Source organism: Aphelocoma coerulescens, chromosome 3, assembly GCF_041296385.1.
Source record: "Aphelocoma coerulescens isolate FSJ_1873_10779 chromosome 3, UR_Acoe_1.0, whole genome shotgun sequence".
NCBI classification, from domain to species: domain Eukaryota; kingdom Metazoa; phylum Chordata; class Aves; order Passeriformes; family Corvidae; genus Aphelocoma; species Aphelocoma coerulescens.
The window spans coordinates 7,722,485-7,740,792 of NC_091016.1; the positions used below are offsets into that span (position 1 = coordinate 7,722,485).

The 18,308-nt window shown below is 41.2% G+C and overlaps 1 protein-coding gene across 2 annotated transcripts in view; it reads left to right on the plus strand.

Annotated features, from left to right (window-relative positions):
- Positions 1 to 18,308, plus strand: part of SPTLC3 (serine palmitoyltransferase long chain base subunit 3) — an 80,069-nt gene that overhangs the window by 43,064 nt on the left and 18,697 nt on the right. For both annotated transcript variants that reach the window (XM_069008998.1, XM_069008999.1), the window contains exons 5-7: positions 709 to 833; positions 2,977 to 3,070; positions 11,580 to 11,685. In XM_069008998.1, the coding sequence (XP_068865099.1) occupies positions 709 to 833; positions 2,977 to 3,070; positions 11,580 to 11,685 (325 nt within the window). The remainder of the gene's footprint in view (positions 1 to 708; positions 834 to 2,976; positions 3,071 to 11,579; positions 11,686 to 18,308) is intronic.

The following is an 18,308-nucleotide window of genomic DNA, read 5'->3' on the forward strand; positions in this document are numbered from 1 at the left end:
AGGATACTGTTTTTGTTGGATAGTTGGAGCACCTTACTTGTTTGGAGACTTCAGGCACTAATATTAGATAATTAACATGCAATTAAGAAGGCTCTCTAGTGCTGCATTATTGTTTATGTTTCCTGTTGAGAGGAAGGAAAGAGGAGAGTTATCATCAGTTATGGGGAGTGGAATAGCTTTTACTTTCCAAAGCAGAAAAATATGGAGAGTGCTTTTGTTTGTCTATCCATATAAAATCCTAATTAAGAATTTTGTACATATACCTAGGCAGGCAATAAAAAAGGGAGAGTTTTGTTGTCACCCATATTTGTTTTCACATCGAGAGAGAACTCAAGAATGCCTAAAATGTTTGTCCCACATTTCTTGCAAAAACGAGGTATTTTTACCCTCATTGCAGGGGAGAGAAAAAGACAAAAAAATTAGTCTTCAGAATAAACTATGTCAAAAGTTATTATGGGAAAAGGAAGCTTTTTCCCATAGCAACTGCTTTGCTGCCTTAACAGCAGCAGTGTTTGTTAGCTTTAGTCACAGCTGGTTTGCACCTCTTGCATTAGCCCACATGCACAGGATACACATGGAAAACCTTCATTAGAACTTAATGTTGTAGAGCTTAATGACACACTTCTAGCCTGTTCTTTTGTATGTTTTGTGTCTTAATAACTTTCACAGTTTAATGAGATTTAATATTCTGTGTGCTTATTTCTGCAGGCACCCTAGACAAACATGTAGAACTAGAGAAACTTGTGGCCAAGTTCCTTGGTGTGGAAGATGCTATGGTGTTTGGCATGGGCTTTGCAACTAACTCGATGAATATTCCAGCCCTTGTTGGAAAGGTGAGTACTTCCTTCAGGAACATGCAAAGCAATCGTTTATTAATTGTTTTAACTACTGTTGCAGTATTCTAGGCTTTCAGTAAGTGGAAAGGCTTGATCGAGGAACAAAGCTTGGTATCAGGAATGTGTGAGTCATAAAGCTGATGACCTCGTGACTTTAAATAGGCTCCTTTATCATCTGTGCTAGTGCTGAGTGTTGCTATGGCACATACCTAACATCTGTTTAAGGATCAGTGATATGGCTGTCTAGCTCCTCTCAGTGAAGTTGCTTCTCCCTAAAAAATAAGCAAATGTTGAAGAATCACGTGTCCAGGTGTTGTGGGATGAAGTATTTGGGCTACTTGCTGAGATTTTGCCCAGCTGCCTGTGATGAAAGATGATGATTCGGATAGTGTTTACAACACCTGGAGAAAAGAAAAAGCACAGTGCTTAGCATTCCTGGTGAACAGAGCTCCAGCTAGCCCTTCGAAGAAAGCTGGCAGGAAATGCAAGTCTAAAGCTGCCATCATGTTACAAAAGTTGGGCTCTTACTTGGTGCCAAAGGAACCTCATCTCCAGTTTGGAGTACCTAACTCAAAGGCATGGATATCCATCATCCTGCCACTGATCACTGCGGGTATCACAGGCAGATGCACTGTGCTGATAGCTGGGAAGTGGGTAACTCCTCCTCAGCTCATCCAGCTGGGCAACAGTATGAAGTGTGCCATGCAAGTACAAAACATGACCTCCCTCTTGGTGGAAACTGAATGAGCTCAGTTTGAGGTGTATGACCAAGACTTCTTCTGAAACACCAGTGTAGAGGTGAAGTCACTTCTTCACTCACTGTTGAAGATGAATGCAGCTTTTGCAAGAGATCTCTAAAATACATGTTTACAAGTGTTGGGCAGGGAGAGTTGTTTCAGCTGCCCAGAACATGAACTTCAGTCTGCTGCAGTGCTGGAGAACCTGTCCAGCAGTTTCAAAGGGAACAGATACAGAGAATTAATGAAGGTAAATTTATGAAATTGCAGGTATACAGTGTGAGGTACTTGGTCCTTTGCTTAGCTGTATAATAATTTTCCCTGCCTTACCTGGCCTCATGTAGAGATTCAAGCTTCTGTCAGATATTTAGATATAAGTGTCACAAATAAAGATAATAAATACTCTATGTATTGTATTTTTTTTCTTGACAATTGAGTATATATTATTATACGGTATTATTATATATTATGTATTACAAATATTATTTATCCACCATATATTTGAGAGATTCACTCCTATGTTTTCCTCTATAATTAAGCCTAACAGCTACATTTTCTTGTCAAGATGCATCTGCACTTACTGTTAGTTCTGCATACCAGTGTCTAGGGAGATTGTGTGAGTATTTCTCAACCTAGGCTTAGTCCATGATTCCAGAATAAGTTTTTGCTTAATGATGTGTTGCCCTTTGGGTAATGAAGGACAGTGAAACATGGTTAATAGAAAGCAGAGCTAAACAAGGGCTCAAGCTTTGAAACTCAACTGTGAGCCCTGCCCCTTGTTAGTACAATATATAAATTTACTTCTCCCGCATTTCTATTTTCATTTCCAAAAACAAAATGAGTTTTCAACTGAGTTAATTAATAAAAAGTATACAACAGGTCAACTCTATATGCATTTACCAGAGGAAGACTCTGGTTCCTAAACTTCACCCACATCTTTGTGGAGGAGGGCATCAGTCTCTCCTGATCTCATTTCTGCAGTCCAAACTGCTGATGTCAGTCCAGCCTCAGAGGTATTACTCCTCCTTACACTGCTGTCACACAGTCTTTATATGTGGGGTGGTGGCTGCAGTTTCTTTACAACTCAAAATGGGCTGTAGACAGGTGATAGAGTAAGCAACATCACCTGATATTACTATAAAGCACTCAATCTTTAATAGGCTTATTTGCTGCTTGCCAGTTACAAGAAGCATTTCACCACCAGGAGTGCCTGAGAATCTGATCCCATTATTTCTGCCTGCCTTTGCAGTGCACCCTGGCACCTTCAGGAAAGTGGCAGAAAATTCATTTCATGTTTAATCCTTACAGCTTAATTGGTGCAATGCTCTGTGCTGGCACACACATGCCCACATGTCAGCAGCCTCCCAGTTCATGCAGATGCTCACTGTACTCCTTCTCCACAGGGCTGCCTCATTTTAAGTGATGAGTTGAACCACACTTCTCTCGTTCTTGGTGCGAGGCTTTCAGGTGCCACTATTAGAATCTTCAAGCACAATAGTGAGTATTGAAGTTGGAAAAACTTAGAGACAGAGTTGTTCACACCTCAAAGGCAAGAATGCTTTCTTTCAATGCTTACTTTGCTGTCAGTTCCCAGATACTTTTGTCCAGGCAGGAGGATCAACCGTTTAATATTATGAGTGGTTTCTGATGGGAAAAATTAATAGTGCAATACTATAATTGCTATTGTGTCTTTTTGACTTTCTCAATGACTCTGTGCTGTCATAAAAGTTTTATTGTTATTGTCATTGTAGCCCAAAGTAGAAACACAATTACAGAAACATGCTTCTGTTTCCAGCAGGTTCAGTGAAACCAGAATTACCTTAACTTGGCATTCCTTTGCAGCAGTTACTCTGAATTCCCAGGGATCTAATAGCAAAGATGCAGATGGTTATTTGAAGAGCATCATCCCAAATATTATTTGAAATAGAATTTTAGTGTAGAAATCACACATTAACTTTGCAATTGTATAGTTACCTATATGCTCATGCTCTTTGACTTTTATTTTGTTAAAGCTGCTGTGGTTACTCTGACATTGGGACTGCCTTTGATGGCAAGACCTTGTTTTTTTCCCTTATTCCCCATTGCAATTCCCTTTTCCATCCTCACTGCTGTGACCAGGCAGTGATTGCAAGAAAGGTTTAGAAGCTAGAAAAGTGGTGAGAAATCAGAAGAGAGGTCTGATTACCTTTTTTAATAGCTAATACAATCCCTACTCTTTATTAAGTGTTGTGTTCAGGCCCAAGGGGAGCAAAAATGAATTATGCATATGCTGTAAAAGGCCTAAGGATGAGTTGGAATGAAAAGCACACTATAATTATAATATAAGATGTTGCTATAATTAATATCTATTCATAATTTCGGCAAGAAGCAATTTCTGAAGATCATTCAAGAATTAAAGACCATCTGAACAGAACATGAATATTTTTCCAGAATTAATTATTAATGGCTTAACCTGTAGCATGCCCCAACTTGGTCCACTTCCACAAATCTGGATATACTAAGCATGGTTGCCACACCAGTTTTTCTCAACTTTTCCTTAGTTGTCCAAAGCCTTTTCCCATTCAATCAGGTTTACATCACATCTTGCAGGTTGACCTCTTACTACCCAAATCCAAATGTTCTCAGCCTCTCCACCCACCTATGCTGCGTGCAGTCCAGCTGGCTTCTGTCACTTCCCACATCATTTCAAAGCACATTCAAGCACAGTTTGAGGAGTGTATTACTCTCAGCTGTGAAGATATCACCTGGAGCTGTCGTGCTCTCTTTAAGGAATTCGGTCTCTAACCATCTCTCAATACTTCATTCCCCTCCCCAGAACCTGATACCTAACCAGCTTCTGTTGCACTGACAGTAAATAAATCTGATGCTCTTCTGAATAATGGGTGAACCTAAAAATAATAGTGAGCTACCCAAACAGCACTAATCCAGCACTGGAAAATGCAGACAGTTCCTTTAAGAATCTTGGCAAACCTCAGGGGAAGCCCATTCAAGTGGAAAAGCTTTGGAAAAACTCATTGGTTTCTAGATTAGAGATCTTATTTGCCAAAGACAGTCTCGTATGCCATTGCTGAGACATTGCCTTAACTTATTTCCAAAATAAAACTGTGGAAAATTTTGCAAATACTGTTTGGAATTGAGTGACAGCTTCTGTTGTCACAATTTTGTAGTTTTGAGCCTAAGCTACATTTAGAGAACACTTCATGTGAGGAAACTTCACATGCTCATGCTTTCTCTCAGCCCTCTGTGAGTCTCTCAGCTTGTTAGTTCTATGGTTAGAAAGTTCTGTCTTTTAATGTTTCCTTAATCATACTCATGAGTTACACATCACTAACATCTAAAATCACACATGCAGAGATGTATGTATGTGCCTTTTGCTTTGGAGGAAATAGGATGTGTATTGGGAGAGAGAGCAGTGGAAAGCATAATACAGCAGGAAGTGCCTTTGTATGATGCATGGTTTCACCCAAAATGAAGCAGACAGCCTTGTTCTCTCTGGGTCTGTCAGGGAGTAGTGTAAACAAGTCAGTACAGCAAATAAATTAAGGGCCAAAACTGTATTAATTAAGTAACCAAAACTTCCAGCTTGGGTTGGGAGGTTTCTTTTCAGTTAGACAGATGTTTGTTTTGTTAGATCAGAGCTGTGTTGCTTATGCTCCCAGATTCATTCTTGCTAATGTGTGGGTATATGATGTATACAGGCATGCCCAAATTGTCAGAGTATGCTCGTGCTGTCAATGCCATGCTTAGGAATAGGGGAATTGAGCCATGCTCTGTGTCACATTGCTTGATGTGAAAGCAAGGCTCCTTGTGCTGTATTGGCTCTGTGCATGAACAGAAAACTTTGCACTTTAAGTTACAGCTTTAAGATGTTTAAAAAGCATCAATTTCACCATCAGGTTCTAACAAGCGTATAAATCTCTCTCCTCTTTCCTTTCCCTTCTCTCTTATGGAAAAACTATTTGTCAGAGAAAAATTATACAAAACTTTGTTCTATGATAAAAATATTTCACAGAAAAGAGAGTAAAATCTACCATTTTAAACTTGCTATGAAACACCTTCATCTTTCAAAGGCTGTGCTACAGCTAATTCTGTAAAACTGTATCACTTTATTTCAAAGCATAAAATCTGTAATATTGGATTGATTTTTCATCTTTCAAAAGTAAATAATTACTCTTTTATTATTAATAGAGAATTATTTCATTTGTAAGACAAGAAGGAATCTCTACGTATTACCTGAATTATGTATAATGCAGTTCTTATTCTTACAAAAGTTAATGAAGTTCTATTTCCATAACTGAGTAGCTCTCTTAGACATTACACTTTCCATAAAAAATTTGAGTAGTTTTTCTAGAACAGACAAAATTCTTAGACCTCTATGCTTTTCCTAGATGAAATAAAAGGCATCCGGATATCTCTCCTTTTTGACAAAAACATTGCACAGGTGTATGAGAAGGTTTACAAGCCTTAAGGTGAATAATGGAACAAAAATGTGCTGTGGACCTCTAAGTCTGTTTTTATTTGGACAGAGGAATGTGCCCTGCATCCTGCCTGCCAGTGAACAATCCCTTCCTTGTAAACAGACAGGAATTTACAGGCCTGAGAGAAATGCACAGGCACACACCTACAGATCATCCATGTGAGAGAAATGTAAGAGAATATTCCATCTTAGCCCCATAACTAAAAACTACTGTCTCTACTCTTTACCCTGCCAAGGTGGTAGCAGGGTTGGCACAGGGGTTTTGGCCTTTCAGGGAGTTTTTCTGTGGTAGGCATTTGTGAGGTTTTGTGGACACAAGCAGCAACATTCAGCTCCCTTGAGCCTCTGCTCTGAGGAAGTCCTAGGGGATTTTAATTTTTTTTCAATTTTATTTAAGGGTCTAAGCAGTCCTAAATGTGTTTTAGTGGACTAAAATCATTCTAACTTGCCCATAAAGCACCTGCCTTTTTTCTCCCCTGCTGTGGTGTGGACACCACTCAGGTTACCACTTCCCAGGCAGTGATTTCTTTGGGAAGATGGGAAAGAGCTGCATTGCTGCACTGGGAATGCAGGCAGCAGCACAGTCCAACAGCCAGTATGCAGTGGGAGAAGGTGGGAGGCTAAAACCTCTCCCCACCTCTGGGGCAGTGGTGGCCTGGCCTTGGTTAGTTTTTTGCCAGAAGGCGTCTGGTGTTACCTTCACCAGCCTTGGGCTCCAGGGAGTCTCTCCCACCTTCCCCAAATGACAGGCATGGGGGTCCTTCAGCTAAATGGGGGCTAAACTCAGGATTTACTTCCTGGCTCAGGGAGAGATTGACTTATCCCCTGTTGGTTTTTAGCTTTTTTTTAATTTCTAAGGCAATCTTTTAAGAACACCATACATTTACAGCCCTTTTTCAGGACCTCTGACCTTTACCTGGGTAAGTAAAAATAAATAAATACTTCCAATAAAACCTGAAAAGCAAAACCAAATATTTAACCATTAATCAATCAGCCTGTGATTTTATCAAGGGGTTTCTCTCCCAGCAGTTCTGGGTCTTATACCAGTAGCAGGTGTGCCTTCAGTGAACAGATGAGGGTGTTATGGACTAACTATATCCAAATGAGTTCTGTTCTTATCAGCCTGTAAAAGAAGGCACCATACAAGGCTTAGGATTTGTTTATTCTTTCTAATTCTACTGCACTTTTCCCCTGCAGCATCAGGCAACTCAACTGCAGTCCCATTTTCAGGTTTAGATTTGCAATTGCAGGAACTGTCTGTGGGAATGTTGTGACAAGGTACAGAAATCAGGCCATGGGAGAAAAATATTTCCAGTTCTCTTCATTGCAAGGGCATTTCACTGAGCAATCAGAACAAGGGATCCTATGAAGAAGGCAGGGAATTGCAAACCAAGCACCTTGGTGAAAATCCAGCCTCTAATCTGGTGCTTGACTCCACATCTGAAATGGGAATCAGGGTAATATGTTCCTAGCTCCCCCTTATGCCCCTTTTCAGTGTTGTGAAAGTAGTAAGGGATTTTTTAGTTTCTCACAGATCGAGTGGTTGATGACAAGTGTGTGATGCAGGTGTGAGCTGTCCAGGTTTCCATACAAAATACAGTTTCCAACTTGGACAACAACTGTGAATTTATGTTAATCCAACTCTGGCATTTCTCAGTCTACTCAGTCAAATTACTGCTTTGGAGTTCAGATACAAGTGCCATGAGGACACCTTAAAGAGAAAGCACAGCTACCTGGAGGAGTTGTAGTTAATACTGAAGGAACTTCTCGGTGGCAGAAGGCCTTCATTTTTCAGTGTAAATATATTCTCTAATATATTCTCTGGCTAAAAAGAAGGAAAGAAGAGGAAATAAGAAAAAGAAAATTGGTAAACTAAGTGCAACTAATCAAGCAAGCAAATAAAATAGGAGGGAAATGAAAGAGATACATAAACATGTAAAAATGAGAAAGAGATCTCTTTGGTTACAAAACCCAAAGAGTTTGTGGTGGCTTAGTACAGGATGGTTCCTTAATATTTTTTTTTTCCAAGTGTGTAGATAGCCCTTAAATTTCAGAAGGGAGGGCAGTGTTACAGCTATTACAGAGCAGGATGAAAGGCACATTACCCACTAGAGTTTTGTGCTCCTTGAAGCCTCTGGCCACTATCAGAGACAGGATTATTGCCCAGATAGGTGGACTGCAGTTGGGTGTGTATTTCCCTGTGACACATACAGACGCCACCAGGGCAAGGAGACTGGTCTGTCCTGCTCCCTGCACGCTGTGTCTGCGTTTGCCCTCTCTGCTTTTAGAAAGCCACATCTGACCTGCCAAGTGTGAGCAGGGAGCTTTCTTGAGCCAGTGCCCTTTCCTTTCAGAGAGATTGGTATTTATTGAGGGGCAGGGAGGGCAGTCTCAGACTGTCGCTGAGGCTGCAGTGATCACCACTCCCACGTTCCAAACAGATCTTCATGTGTAGCCACAGGGTCTTCAAGAACTTGCAGGAGAGTGCAAAAGAGGAGAAACTGAAAATCAGAGTTACAAGCGCAAAGCCAAAAGAAGAATGTGCCAAGAGTAGTAGCAGCCTGTTTATTTTAATTAAACAGGATTCAGCTGCCAGCCCACGCAGAGGAATGGTGATGACATCCCCAGCATTGCAGTGTAAGGATGAGGGGTGGAGACGCCGTGTCTCCCTGAGCGTGCTGTGCTCCCTTCAGGAGCCTGGTGTCCCACCTGCACTGGAGGCAGCATGACACGCTGCCTGCCCAGGTCCAGACTCGCTCCAGCCCACTGGCAGTTTGTTTTCTCTTGAAGTAACTCTGAAAAATCCCAAACAAGGATTATGCAAGTCCACCAACCCATTGATAGAGCCACTGTTCCCTCTTAGGAAACTTTTCCCTCCATATCTGGACAATATGTTATAAGGACAAGGTGGAAAGCAAAACATGGACAGATTTGGTTGTGCTTTGACAGACTGATCAAGTCAAATTCTTAACACCAGCTCCTGGGCTGGTGAGCAGTTGTTGGCCATTGCCACTGAAAACCCTGGGCTGGTGATGGTCAAACAAGGAAGGACTGTTATTTTCTCTATAACTGGTTATTCAAGATGGACTCATGCAGCTCATCATCTTAATGTCCTAATGTCTCTCAATCTAACTATATTTAATGGGTAAATAATTTGATATCTGAAAGTCACCTGGGGTTGCACTGTTGTTTTTCCTGCTGTTCAGTATATCCCCACTTTCTGAAAAGCCTAGAGCACTTTGTCATCACTTTGAAGAATGGAAGCAGCCTTTTGTGGGGAATATTTAAAGTTACAGATTTTTTCTTCCTGCCTATTTCCCCTTTCCAAATGAGGCACAGAGTTAATAGGTCAGTAAAATTCATTTGCACCTGAACAGATTATGTGTTGAATATTACAGGCTTCAGAAAGGGTCACACATATATGTTTTTCGGAATGAGATATTGAAAAGAAAGTGAAATAGCCCTGATCCTGCAAACAGGCATGTTCATAGCCTGTACTCCAGCAGGACTATATTATGTGTAAAATCAGGGAAGCTCATCCCTCAGAGGGGTTCTCCCCAATCTGTGGTCTCATGTTCCACAGTAGTTTGGACAGAGAAGCTATTCACAGCCTTGTATTTTCTGAAACAGAATTATACATTTCACTACATCCCCTCTTTCCTTTTATTTTTCATGTCAATGTGTGCTGAAACAACTGAATCTTCAAGCCATGCTTTTAGCTCAGAGGCAAAATGACTTCCCTGAAGTCAAGAGCCAATCTGGACTGACACATAGACAGAACACTGAATTGAAAAACCCTGTGTGATTCAGAAGAGAGTTTGAAAGGTCCCAAAAGGATTTAGATCACAGTGACAACAATAGAGAACAATTCGGTGGAGAAAAGGGGGTGTCCAGATTTTACTGTGAGCTCTCTGTCATCCTGAGGGAGCCCTTTAGGAGGAGTTCTAAATACTGTCTTCTTGAAACGAAAGACAACGTGAGCAGATGAAAATGCTCAGCTTGGTTATAACTTTCTCTTATAAAGCACCAAAAAACTTTTGTTTCCTTGGTTGCCATCTAGTGGAAAGTGTGCTGTCTGCATTGCATCATTCCTACCAGCATTTCCGTCTCGGAGCTCACTGAGCTGTGCAGGCGATTGCACCACTGAAATAAGGGGCAACTGGTATTGTTCATGCCTGTTTTGTGCTTTGTAGAGTACAGCAAGGGCTTGCTCGGTCCTTGTGGCAGTGTGGCAGGTGCAGAGCGGCAGTTTTGTTGCTGAGAACTTCACCTGTCATCAATATCACTGAATGCTGCTGGGGAGAGGTGAGGCATCAGGATGTGGAAGGGTTTGGGTCATAACCTGGCCACCTCTCAGGGCACAGGTTACTCACGATGGGCACTTAATGTGCAAATGGCCCCATTCCCCTCAGGCAGAAACCAAACTAGAGATCAATACTAATATTTCTAAGATGTATTTTCTTTGCTTGGGACAATTTATTTTACACATTAACTTTGTGCTATTGTAGTAGGTTATATCAACTGTGTTAAGGTGTGTTGCTGAAGCAAATGGGGTTATGTTGGGAAAAAATACCATTGATTTTCTCAGCCCACAGTTTGAGCTGATCTGTAGTGTTCCTTGGGATATTATGAGACTGTAGGATGTTCTTGGAAAACATTTTGAAATACCAATCCAAATTCCTGAAAAGTACCAGAATAATTCATTTTGAACAGTGTCCATTCATTGGAGACACCAGAATGCTGGTGCATTAAGAGCCACATTTGGTCTGACCCTGATTTCTGTGGTGTTTTTTCTTACTTTTTCCATGTTTTTCAAAATTTCAATGGCTTTCTTTCAAGAATTTTTTTAGGTGACTCACACTCAACACTTAAGAAATCAGCTAAGGATCATAACCTTGTTCCAGGCCTCCCTATATAGAAGTCCCACAAGCACCAAGCATTTAGGCCCCAAATCAGTGTATCCATGCCATGTGCTTGTATCTACCTGTCTCTTCCTTTTTCATCAGCAACCTTCCACTTGCTTTCCTTCTTGAGAAGGACAAGGCTTCTCTTGCTGCCATCCTGATGTGCTTCATGCAGCCTTGTTAAAACCTTTGCTAAAGAAATGCATGTTGTTCGTGAGCCTGTGATTGGAAAGCAACCAAAACTCACTATTGAAGCCTTGATAAATTATGAGTATCAGCAACCCCTACACAGAACTGCTGGCAATTAGCCTCAGTACTGATGCAAAGTGATTCCCTTTTGCCTTTAAATAAAAATGTATGCCAAGGATTTCTGAAAGTTTCCAAGAGCAGGTGCATTACTCAAAGCTTTTTATAACTCTTTTTGTCACTACATTGCATTCACGCCAATTAAATTAATTGTTGGGTTTTGCCTACTAATAAAGGAAAATTATCTTTAGGACACATTTTTTTGTAATGTTGTCTTTTTCTGTATAGGAAAAATAGTGCCCAGGAGAAAATTGGAAGTTCTTGAGAAAGATCTTTGTTAATGTTTTTTCTTCCTCCTTTTTCTTATTTTTAAATAAAGATATGCAGAGCCTCGAGAAGTTGCTGAAGGATGCAATAATATATGGACAGCCTCGCACTCACAGAGCATGGAGAAAAATTATCATCCTCGTGGAGGGCATTTACAGGTATGTTTATGTTGTAGAAAGATGAGTAGTCTATCATTTCTGAGGACAGAATGATGAATTGAGTGGGGCAAACTCTGACTGTAGGTATCTGAGGGAAATCTTAATGAGAGTGGAAGCTACAGTAACATTCTGTGACCTCATAAATATGTTGATTTCCATTATGTCAGCCTGAACCTTGGATCCTGTAGCTCCAGTTAGATCCTGTACATTGTTCTGGATGTTGATTTAGCAAATCACAGTGGAGTGGGAGATGTACTGTGAGAGCAAGACAGATAAGGTGATGTTTGCTGTGACAGATGTGATAGAGTTCATGGAGCTATAGGTGGTGAGGAGTTCTGCTAAGTGAGTAAGCTGAGCTTTCTGGAGTTGTTTGTTATGCATGGGCAGATCAAAAGACAGCTACACAGAATTAATTAAGGTCTGCATGCCCAATTCTTGCCCTGCTGTTGCAATCTTAAATCTCAAGCTAAACTTGAGCTAAGTGATATCAGCACCTTTCTAATAACTAGTGCTAGCTCTAATAGACTCACACTTTAACAGGAAACTAATTGAAAGACTGTCTTTCAAAGAATTATGGAGTGGTATTTAATGTAGCCCTGGTCCCTGGAGGAATTCGAACGAGAGAAGCGCCTTTGAGAATCCATCTGATAATACCAGCATGAATAATACAATATAATTACAGAGCATCTCAGCCAGGTAACTCCAGTTCACTCCTGTGGTGCAGCTTATACCCAAGCAGAAAGGCGAACAGTCCCTGGAGTTGAGCAGCAAAGCAGTGGCACCAGCCAGGCTCACCATCCTGGGCTTCACCCTGGCAACTTGTCCAGTCTGGAGAAGGTCATTGGGAAGGCAGCCAGGGGGCTCATGGAAGAGGAGGCACTGATGGGCAGGAGCTGGAGAAGGGAAAGGCAGGAAGGGCTGAAGAAGCAACGATTTGGACAGTAAGAGGGTTTGCAGGGATCTAGGCAGGGCTACTGGGGTGATGACAGGAGATGGGGGAGCAGGAGAAAGGTAGTTTGGGGAGTAGTGAGACCTGCCCCAGGGAAAAGGGAACCAGAAGCACTCATCCACAGGACATGACATGGTTTATGAAAGTGGCATTAAAACTTTATGTGTAGGGATCGTATCACGTGTGGCTGAAATACAGCCAGTCTGGATGGGTAGTCACTTATGCCATTTTACTGCAAAACACTGACACGGCTTAGCCAATTAGCTTTTTTTGTGAGAAATCTTTTATGATCTCATGTCATCACAACTTCAGAATAATCAGGGTTTTCTTTATGCCTAACATTTTCCATCTGCAAAGAGATCAAATCGGTCCTTATCTAAACACGTGTCATTCAGAGGTGAAACAGGTTGGCAGCAGATCAGCTGATCCAAAGCAGGCTGAACATGTCCTTTCAACCAGAATAAACAGAGCAAAACTACAAATAAACATCGCTTGGTACTACTAAAAGAAAGCTCAGATTTAAGGACTTTGATCATGCAGAAATTAAGTGGACCACCAACATTTTACTGACAAATGTTCCCATTGGTCACATGGCTGACAGAAAAGGCTCCAGCTGCTGAGCTTTGTTCACTTTTAAATCCTTTACCCTGAATATTGACCACGAGGGAGCAAGAAGGTAGGCTGGTAACACAGATCAGTCCAAGCAGTGAGACAAATCCACTGTCAGCTATTTAACTACATTAACTTATAACTGTATTTCCAGATTTATATTTGGTGTAGAGTTTTCTTTTCCTTTAGTTTTGCAGTTCATTCTCAAACGAGATTTAATTTTCCAGAGTTCAAAGAACCTTCTGTTGGAGTGCAAAATAAAAGCATGTTAAACCTCAGAGTACCTACTAAAAGGAACCATAAAGTTCCTTCAGCTCCATAAAGGCTAAATAATGTTAAGACCACTCATGTCCTGAGTGTCTATGCTTCTGAAAGGCATAAAGTAAAAGAAAAACAAAGCTGAGCTCTCTAATAGTCTCTCGTTGGAAACTATCCCTAGCAGTAGCTAGGCTGGTTGCTTAGTTAGTTGTTTTCATGGTCTAAGCAGATCAGAAATTGTAGAGCGTGGTTTGGTTGTAAAGCAAATCTGCTGTGACTTGAGGGTGAATGCCACCATGTGCCACCGCGCCGTGTCCCTGCCACCTCTGCCAGCCCGGCAGCCAGGCAGCCCTGCGGCACTGCCGGGAGCAGGCTCACAGGCCGGGCAGTCTGAGCCACTTGGTAGCTAAGAACCTTTCATATGCAAAAAAACAGCTGGAGAAGGACAGAATAGAAATACTCTTACTCTTTTCGTGTGTATGTGCTTTCCTTTCTTGGCCTGGGATTTTTGAAAGACTAAAATTTTCCAGCCCTATATTGGCTAGTGTTAGTTTTCTTGAAGGTTTGCCAAATGCCAAATTAGCATTCATCAAGAGGGTTTAAGAGGAGTTAGAGTATATTTAATGTATTCTTCTTACAATAGTTAATACTGCTTTTTTTTTTTTTTTTCCGTAAGTTATGCTACAGGGGGAGCAAAAATAGAATTTAAATAACTTGGTCAGAGCCATTCTCAAAGTTAAAATGTCTTGATTTGCAAGTTTGGCTTGGCAAATTTTTACAGAAATGCTTTTTCCAGAGATGTAAAAGAAAACACTAAGCTTTGCTTCTTTAAAAAAATATTGTTATATGGGACACCATAGTCTTAGTATGGTGAAGTTTATGGTATGGAAAGAAATTTGCCTTCTGTTTCCATTAGGAGTATCTTAAAGTGTTTACACTGTGCATAAGCCTAAACTTACCAGCTGGCAAAATTTGAAAAGGGTCATTGTTAGCCAACACGAGCATTTCTGGAAATCAGACTTGTGTTTGATACCATAAACCACAGATTTTGCTTGGTTACAACTGAAAGCAGAATTAGCCCCTCGACTTGGGGAGCACTCAAGTGACATGTCAAATAAATAGCATTAAGTATATGGTTGTTTGCTTTTAATGTCTCTATTATCTTAAAAAGGAAAAAAAACATCAAAATTAAATGTAACTCCTAGTGAAAGCTGGTTCTTAACTTGGACCAGCTTAGGAGCAAATATATTCCATTTGTGTTCCAAACTGAGGGAGGCCATCTAGCCATCAATCTTGACTCCAAAAAGCATGAACAAGTTTTGGCAGTGACCAGGGCACAAGTTAAACTGACTTGCTAAATCATATTTTTATTATTTGAATTCCAGCTAATGTTTTCCTTGGCTTCTACCATTTCCAGTTCAGGATTAATCAGTTACTGTGTTCTTACATGGTTTGTGGTAGGCTTCTGCTCTCTGCCATGCATATTTACTTAGGAGTCAGATAGGCCAAGGCCCAGGGCAGGAGTTATGGGGCATCAGAAACTGATCAAAACAGATTGGTTTTCATTTGTTTTTTCCTTGCTTTTAATTTAATTTGTGTATTTTCCCTTCCAGCTAAGAAAATAGCTCTGATCACTTAGATATTGTCTAATGCCTTTTCATGTGCATTAGAAGTTCCAATAGTGTAGGAAATTTATTGGGGTTATTTTTTATTTCCTGGGATTAAGTGACTGGACTTCCAGAAAAGAATGAGGTAACATTTAATGTCTTTGGCCAAGGACCAGCATTAAAGGTTAACATTTCTATCATTTCAGTGTTGAAATGGAGTTGTATTTGAGGGCAGAGTTGAAAGATATCCTTAAATTTATTGCTCTAAACTACAAAACAGAGATTGTTGTATGAATGTACAAGGTTTATGTAAGAAAACAGTACCTAAAGTAACTGTTAAAGTGGAATGTATATGTCTTGGGAGTAGCAGGCCAGGAAGGGAGGGATTTTCCCAATTACGAACTAGCCTGAAAGGGGAACAGATAAATTCTTCAAATGTTGAAAAGACAGTGGTACTCCAGGGCATGTTTAGAGATGCTGAGTGATGCTGTTACAAAGTAGATAACAGGTGGAATATTTGTCAATTAGTTTTCCTGATGGAAAAAAAATAGAAACTGCGGTAATGTAGCAGAATGTAGAAACCTCTTTTCCCAAGAAGTTTCAAAATAAACTGGGCAAAAAAACCATCAGTACCATGTCAAGGGCGAGTCTGTGTTCCAAGTGAAGCGACCATCACGAGCACACACCTCCTGTCTCTCAAAGCACCTGGGTTCACAATTCATCAGCTGCATCAGGAGGAATGTCAGTGGTTTGATGGGGATTGAATCAAGTATCAAACTGGAGTGTTCCCAAAATTTGGGATTATCTCCTCACATCTGGAAGTATGTTCAAAATGAGTGTGTACTAACTTAAGTTTTTGTGCCTGTCCACCAGACAGGGGAGATGAGGGTCAGCTGCAATCTAGAAGTTTTCCATCCCTGCCCCCAAGCTAAGAATTTGTGCTACAAGCCAGGATGTCATACCACGTAATGGGAACGTGGGCAGAGCCAGCTTGAGTTCATCTGTGCCTGGGCATTTTTTATATGCCCTGTGTGCTTGAGCAGATCTGGAAACAGATCAATATGTTTGAACCCAATAGCTGTTTGTACACAAAGCTGTGTGGCACAACCAGAGTGAGACAGAACAGTTCATTTCTGGCTTTTTGGTTTAAGCTACTTGACATCAACATTTACTGAAGGATTCAGTAAGCTTTCTATTTGGGCTACCCAAGGGATCATGTGAAATGAGCTTTATCTTGAAGCAATTCTAGGTGTGCCTATCACTAACCATCTCCCACGGTCAAAAGAGAGACCAAGACCACAGCAGGCAGCAAAACAGTTCTCATCTCTGCGTCAGGAGGGCTGAGACTTGTTTGAATGGCAGCACAGAATATGTGCACGACTCCAGCAGCACTTTATCTATTCCATGGACACTTCAAGGCCACATTAGGACCTCTGTCAAGTATTGTATTTTTGTCAGCCAGCATCTTTCAAGAGCAGTAACTCAAAACTGAAACTGAATACAAGTACCTTGTTTTTCTAAACAGCTTAGAGTTCCAAGAGAAATCTGCTACTCATATGAGTAAGAAAAGTTTTCATTAAATCTTCTAAATGGTTAAATCTTGCATCAGCCATGCACCAGCTCCATGTATTCTGGGATTCAGCACAACTTTCCTTCCATTACACAAATACACAGCATTTTTAATTTGCCATTTTTTACTCCTGTCCTTTTGAAGTTAGATGCTGTCTGTCCTGCATGAATCTCTGTGAGCCACTAAGCCTAGTGATGACCATATAAATGTGGAAAAACTATTCTTGTCCTTCTGTGCCTAACTGGTGTGTCCAAGCATCACTGGAAGGTGGAGGATGGGATGGCAGTGTGCTTCCCTCTGCAGAGGTGCTCCTTGGCTCTCCTGCAGACCGACCAGACACAGCTGAAAGCTGCCAAGCCCAGCACGTAGGATGCTGCATGTCCAAGCACACCCAGTGGCTCAGTGTCATTTTAGCTGACTAATGCTTTGACTCTGGGCTATGTGAGGACTTGTATTCACTAAGAAAATAGCTGTGGTGTTTTAAGTTGCTCCTCCCACAGCTGCCAAGTGCCATTTGGGAAAAGTGAGAAAGCCCAGTCCTCAGGAGCTTGCAGTACAAGCCCACCCTTATTTGCTGCAAGGGACCATGGTGCCAACATACAGTCCCACAGCTGCCTCTTTTATGGCTGGGCAAGACAGAAGGGCAAGGTTTGCCAGCAGTCACCAACAGCCAAAAATATGCCTCCAGGCACACACAGCCAGGCTCTCTGAACCTCCCAGTATGAACAGCACAGGCAACCCTTGTCTACAGCTACTCCCCCGTGCTGTTACACTAATGGAGACTTGCCTGTGGGCAGGTCTCCTTCAAAACTGGAGACCAAACAGTTTCCAAGCTTACTCAGAAGACCAAAGGATGAAGAAGGACTAAAATTGTCAGAAATTTCCTGAGTGCTAAAAGCACACCATGCTCCTTTTGTGGTGCCAAACTTCCAGCTGCACAGTACAAGTAGAGTGGCAACAAAGCAGCCTGTGAAAGCCATTGGTCCAAGATCTAAAAATTCCCAGGACACTATTGATTGCACTGCTCTTTTGTACTTGATATTTGGGACCAAAGTCTGTGTTTCTGCTCACCTGAAACTTGTTGAGTTTGCAAGTGGATACACCGTTGCTGTGGGCCTTAGCCACAAGAGCCCTGGTTTTCCTGGCACACGGCGTGCTGACTTTGTGTTTGATAGGAAGTTTTTAGCTTTTAAAGACCTGCTTACTACAGCTAGTGGAAGAGAACACATTTAACTCATTATGAAATAAATACTGAGTGCATCTGAGCATATCCAAGCATAGCTGTAGTCATCTCACAAAGGTTTTCAAGACACAAGTCTTCACAGCAATACTGTGGATATGTCATCTTTATGGGATCAGAGAGCATTTCTTATTTATCTCCCTGGGCTTTCATTTTGCTGGACATCTCCTCTGTGTCTTCTCATTTACTGACATGACTGCCAACAATGCAAAAGATTTATCATCTTTTCTCATTTCTCTAAATCTCAATACGCCATTAATCACAGAATCGTGGAGTGGTTTGGGTTGGAAGGGACCTGAAAACACATCTTGTTCCAACTCCCCCTGCCATGGACAGGGATATCTTCCACTAAACCTGGTTGCTCAGAACCCCATCCAACCTGGCCTAGAA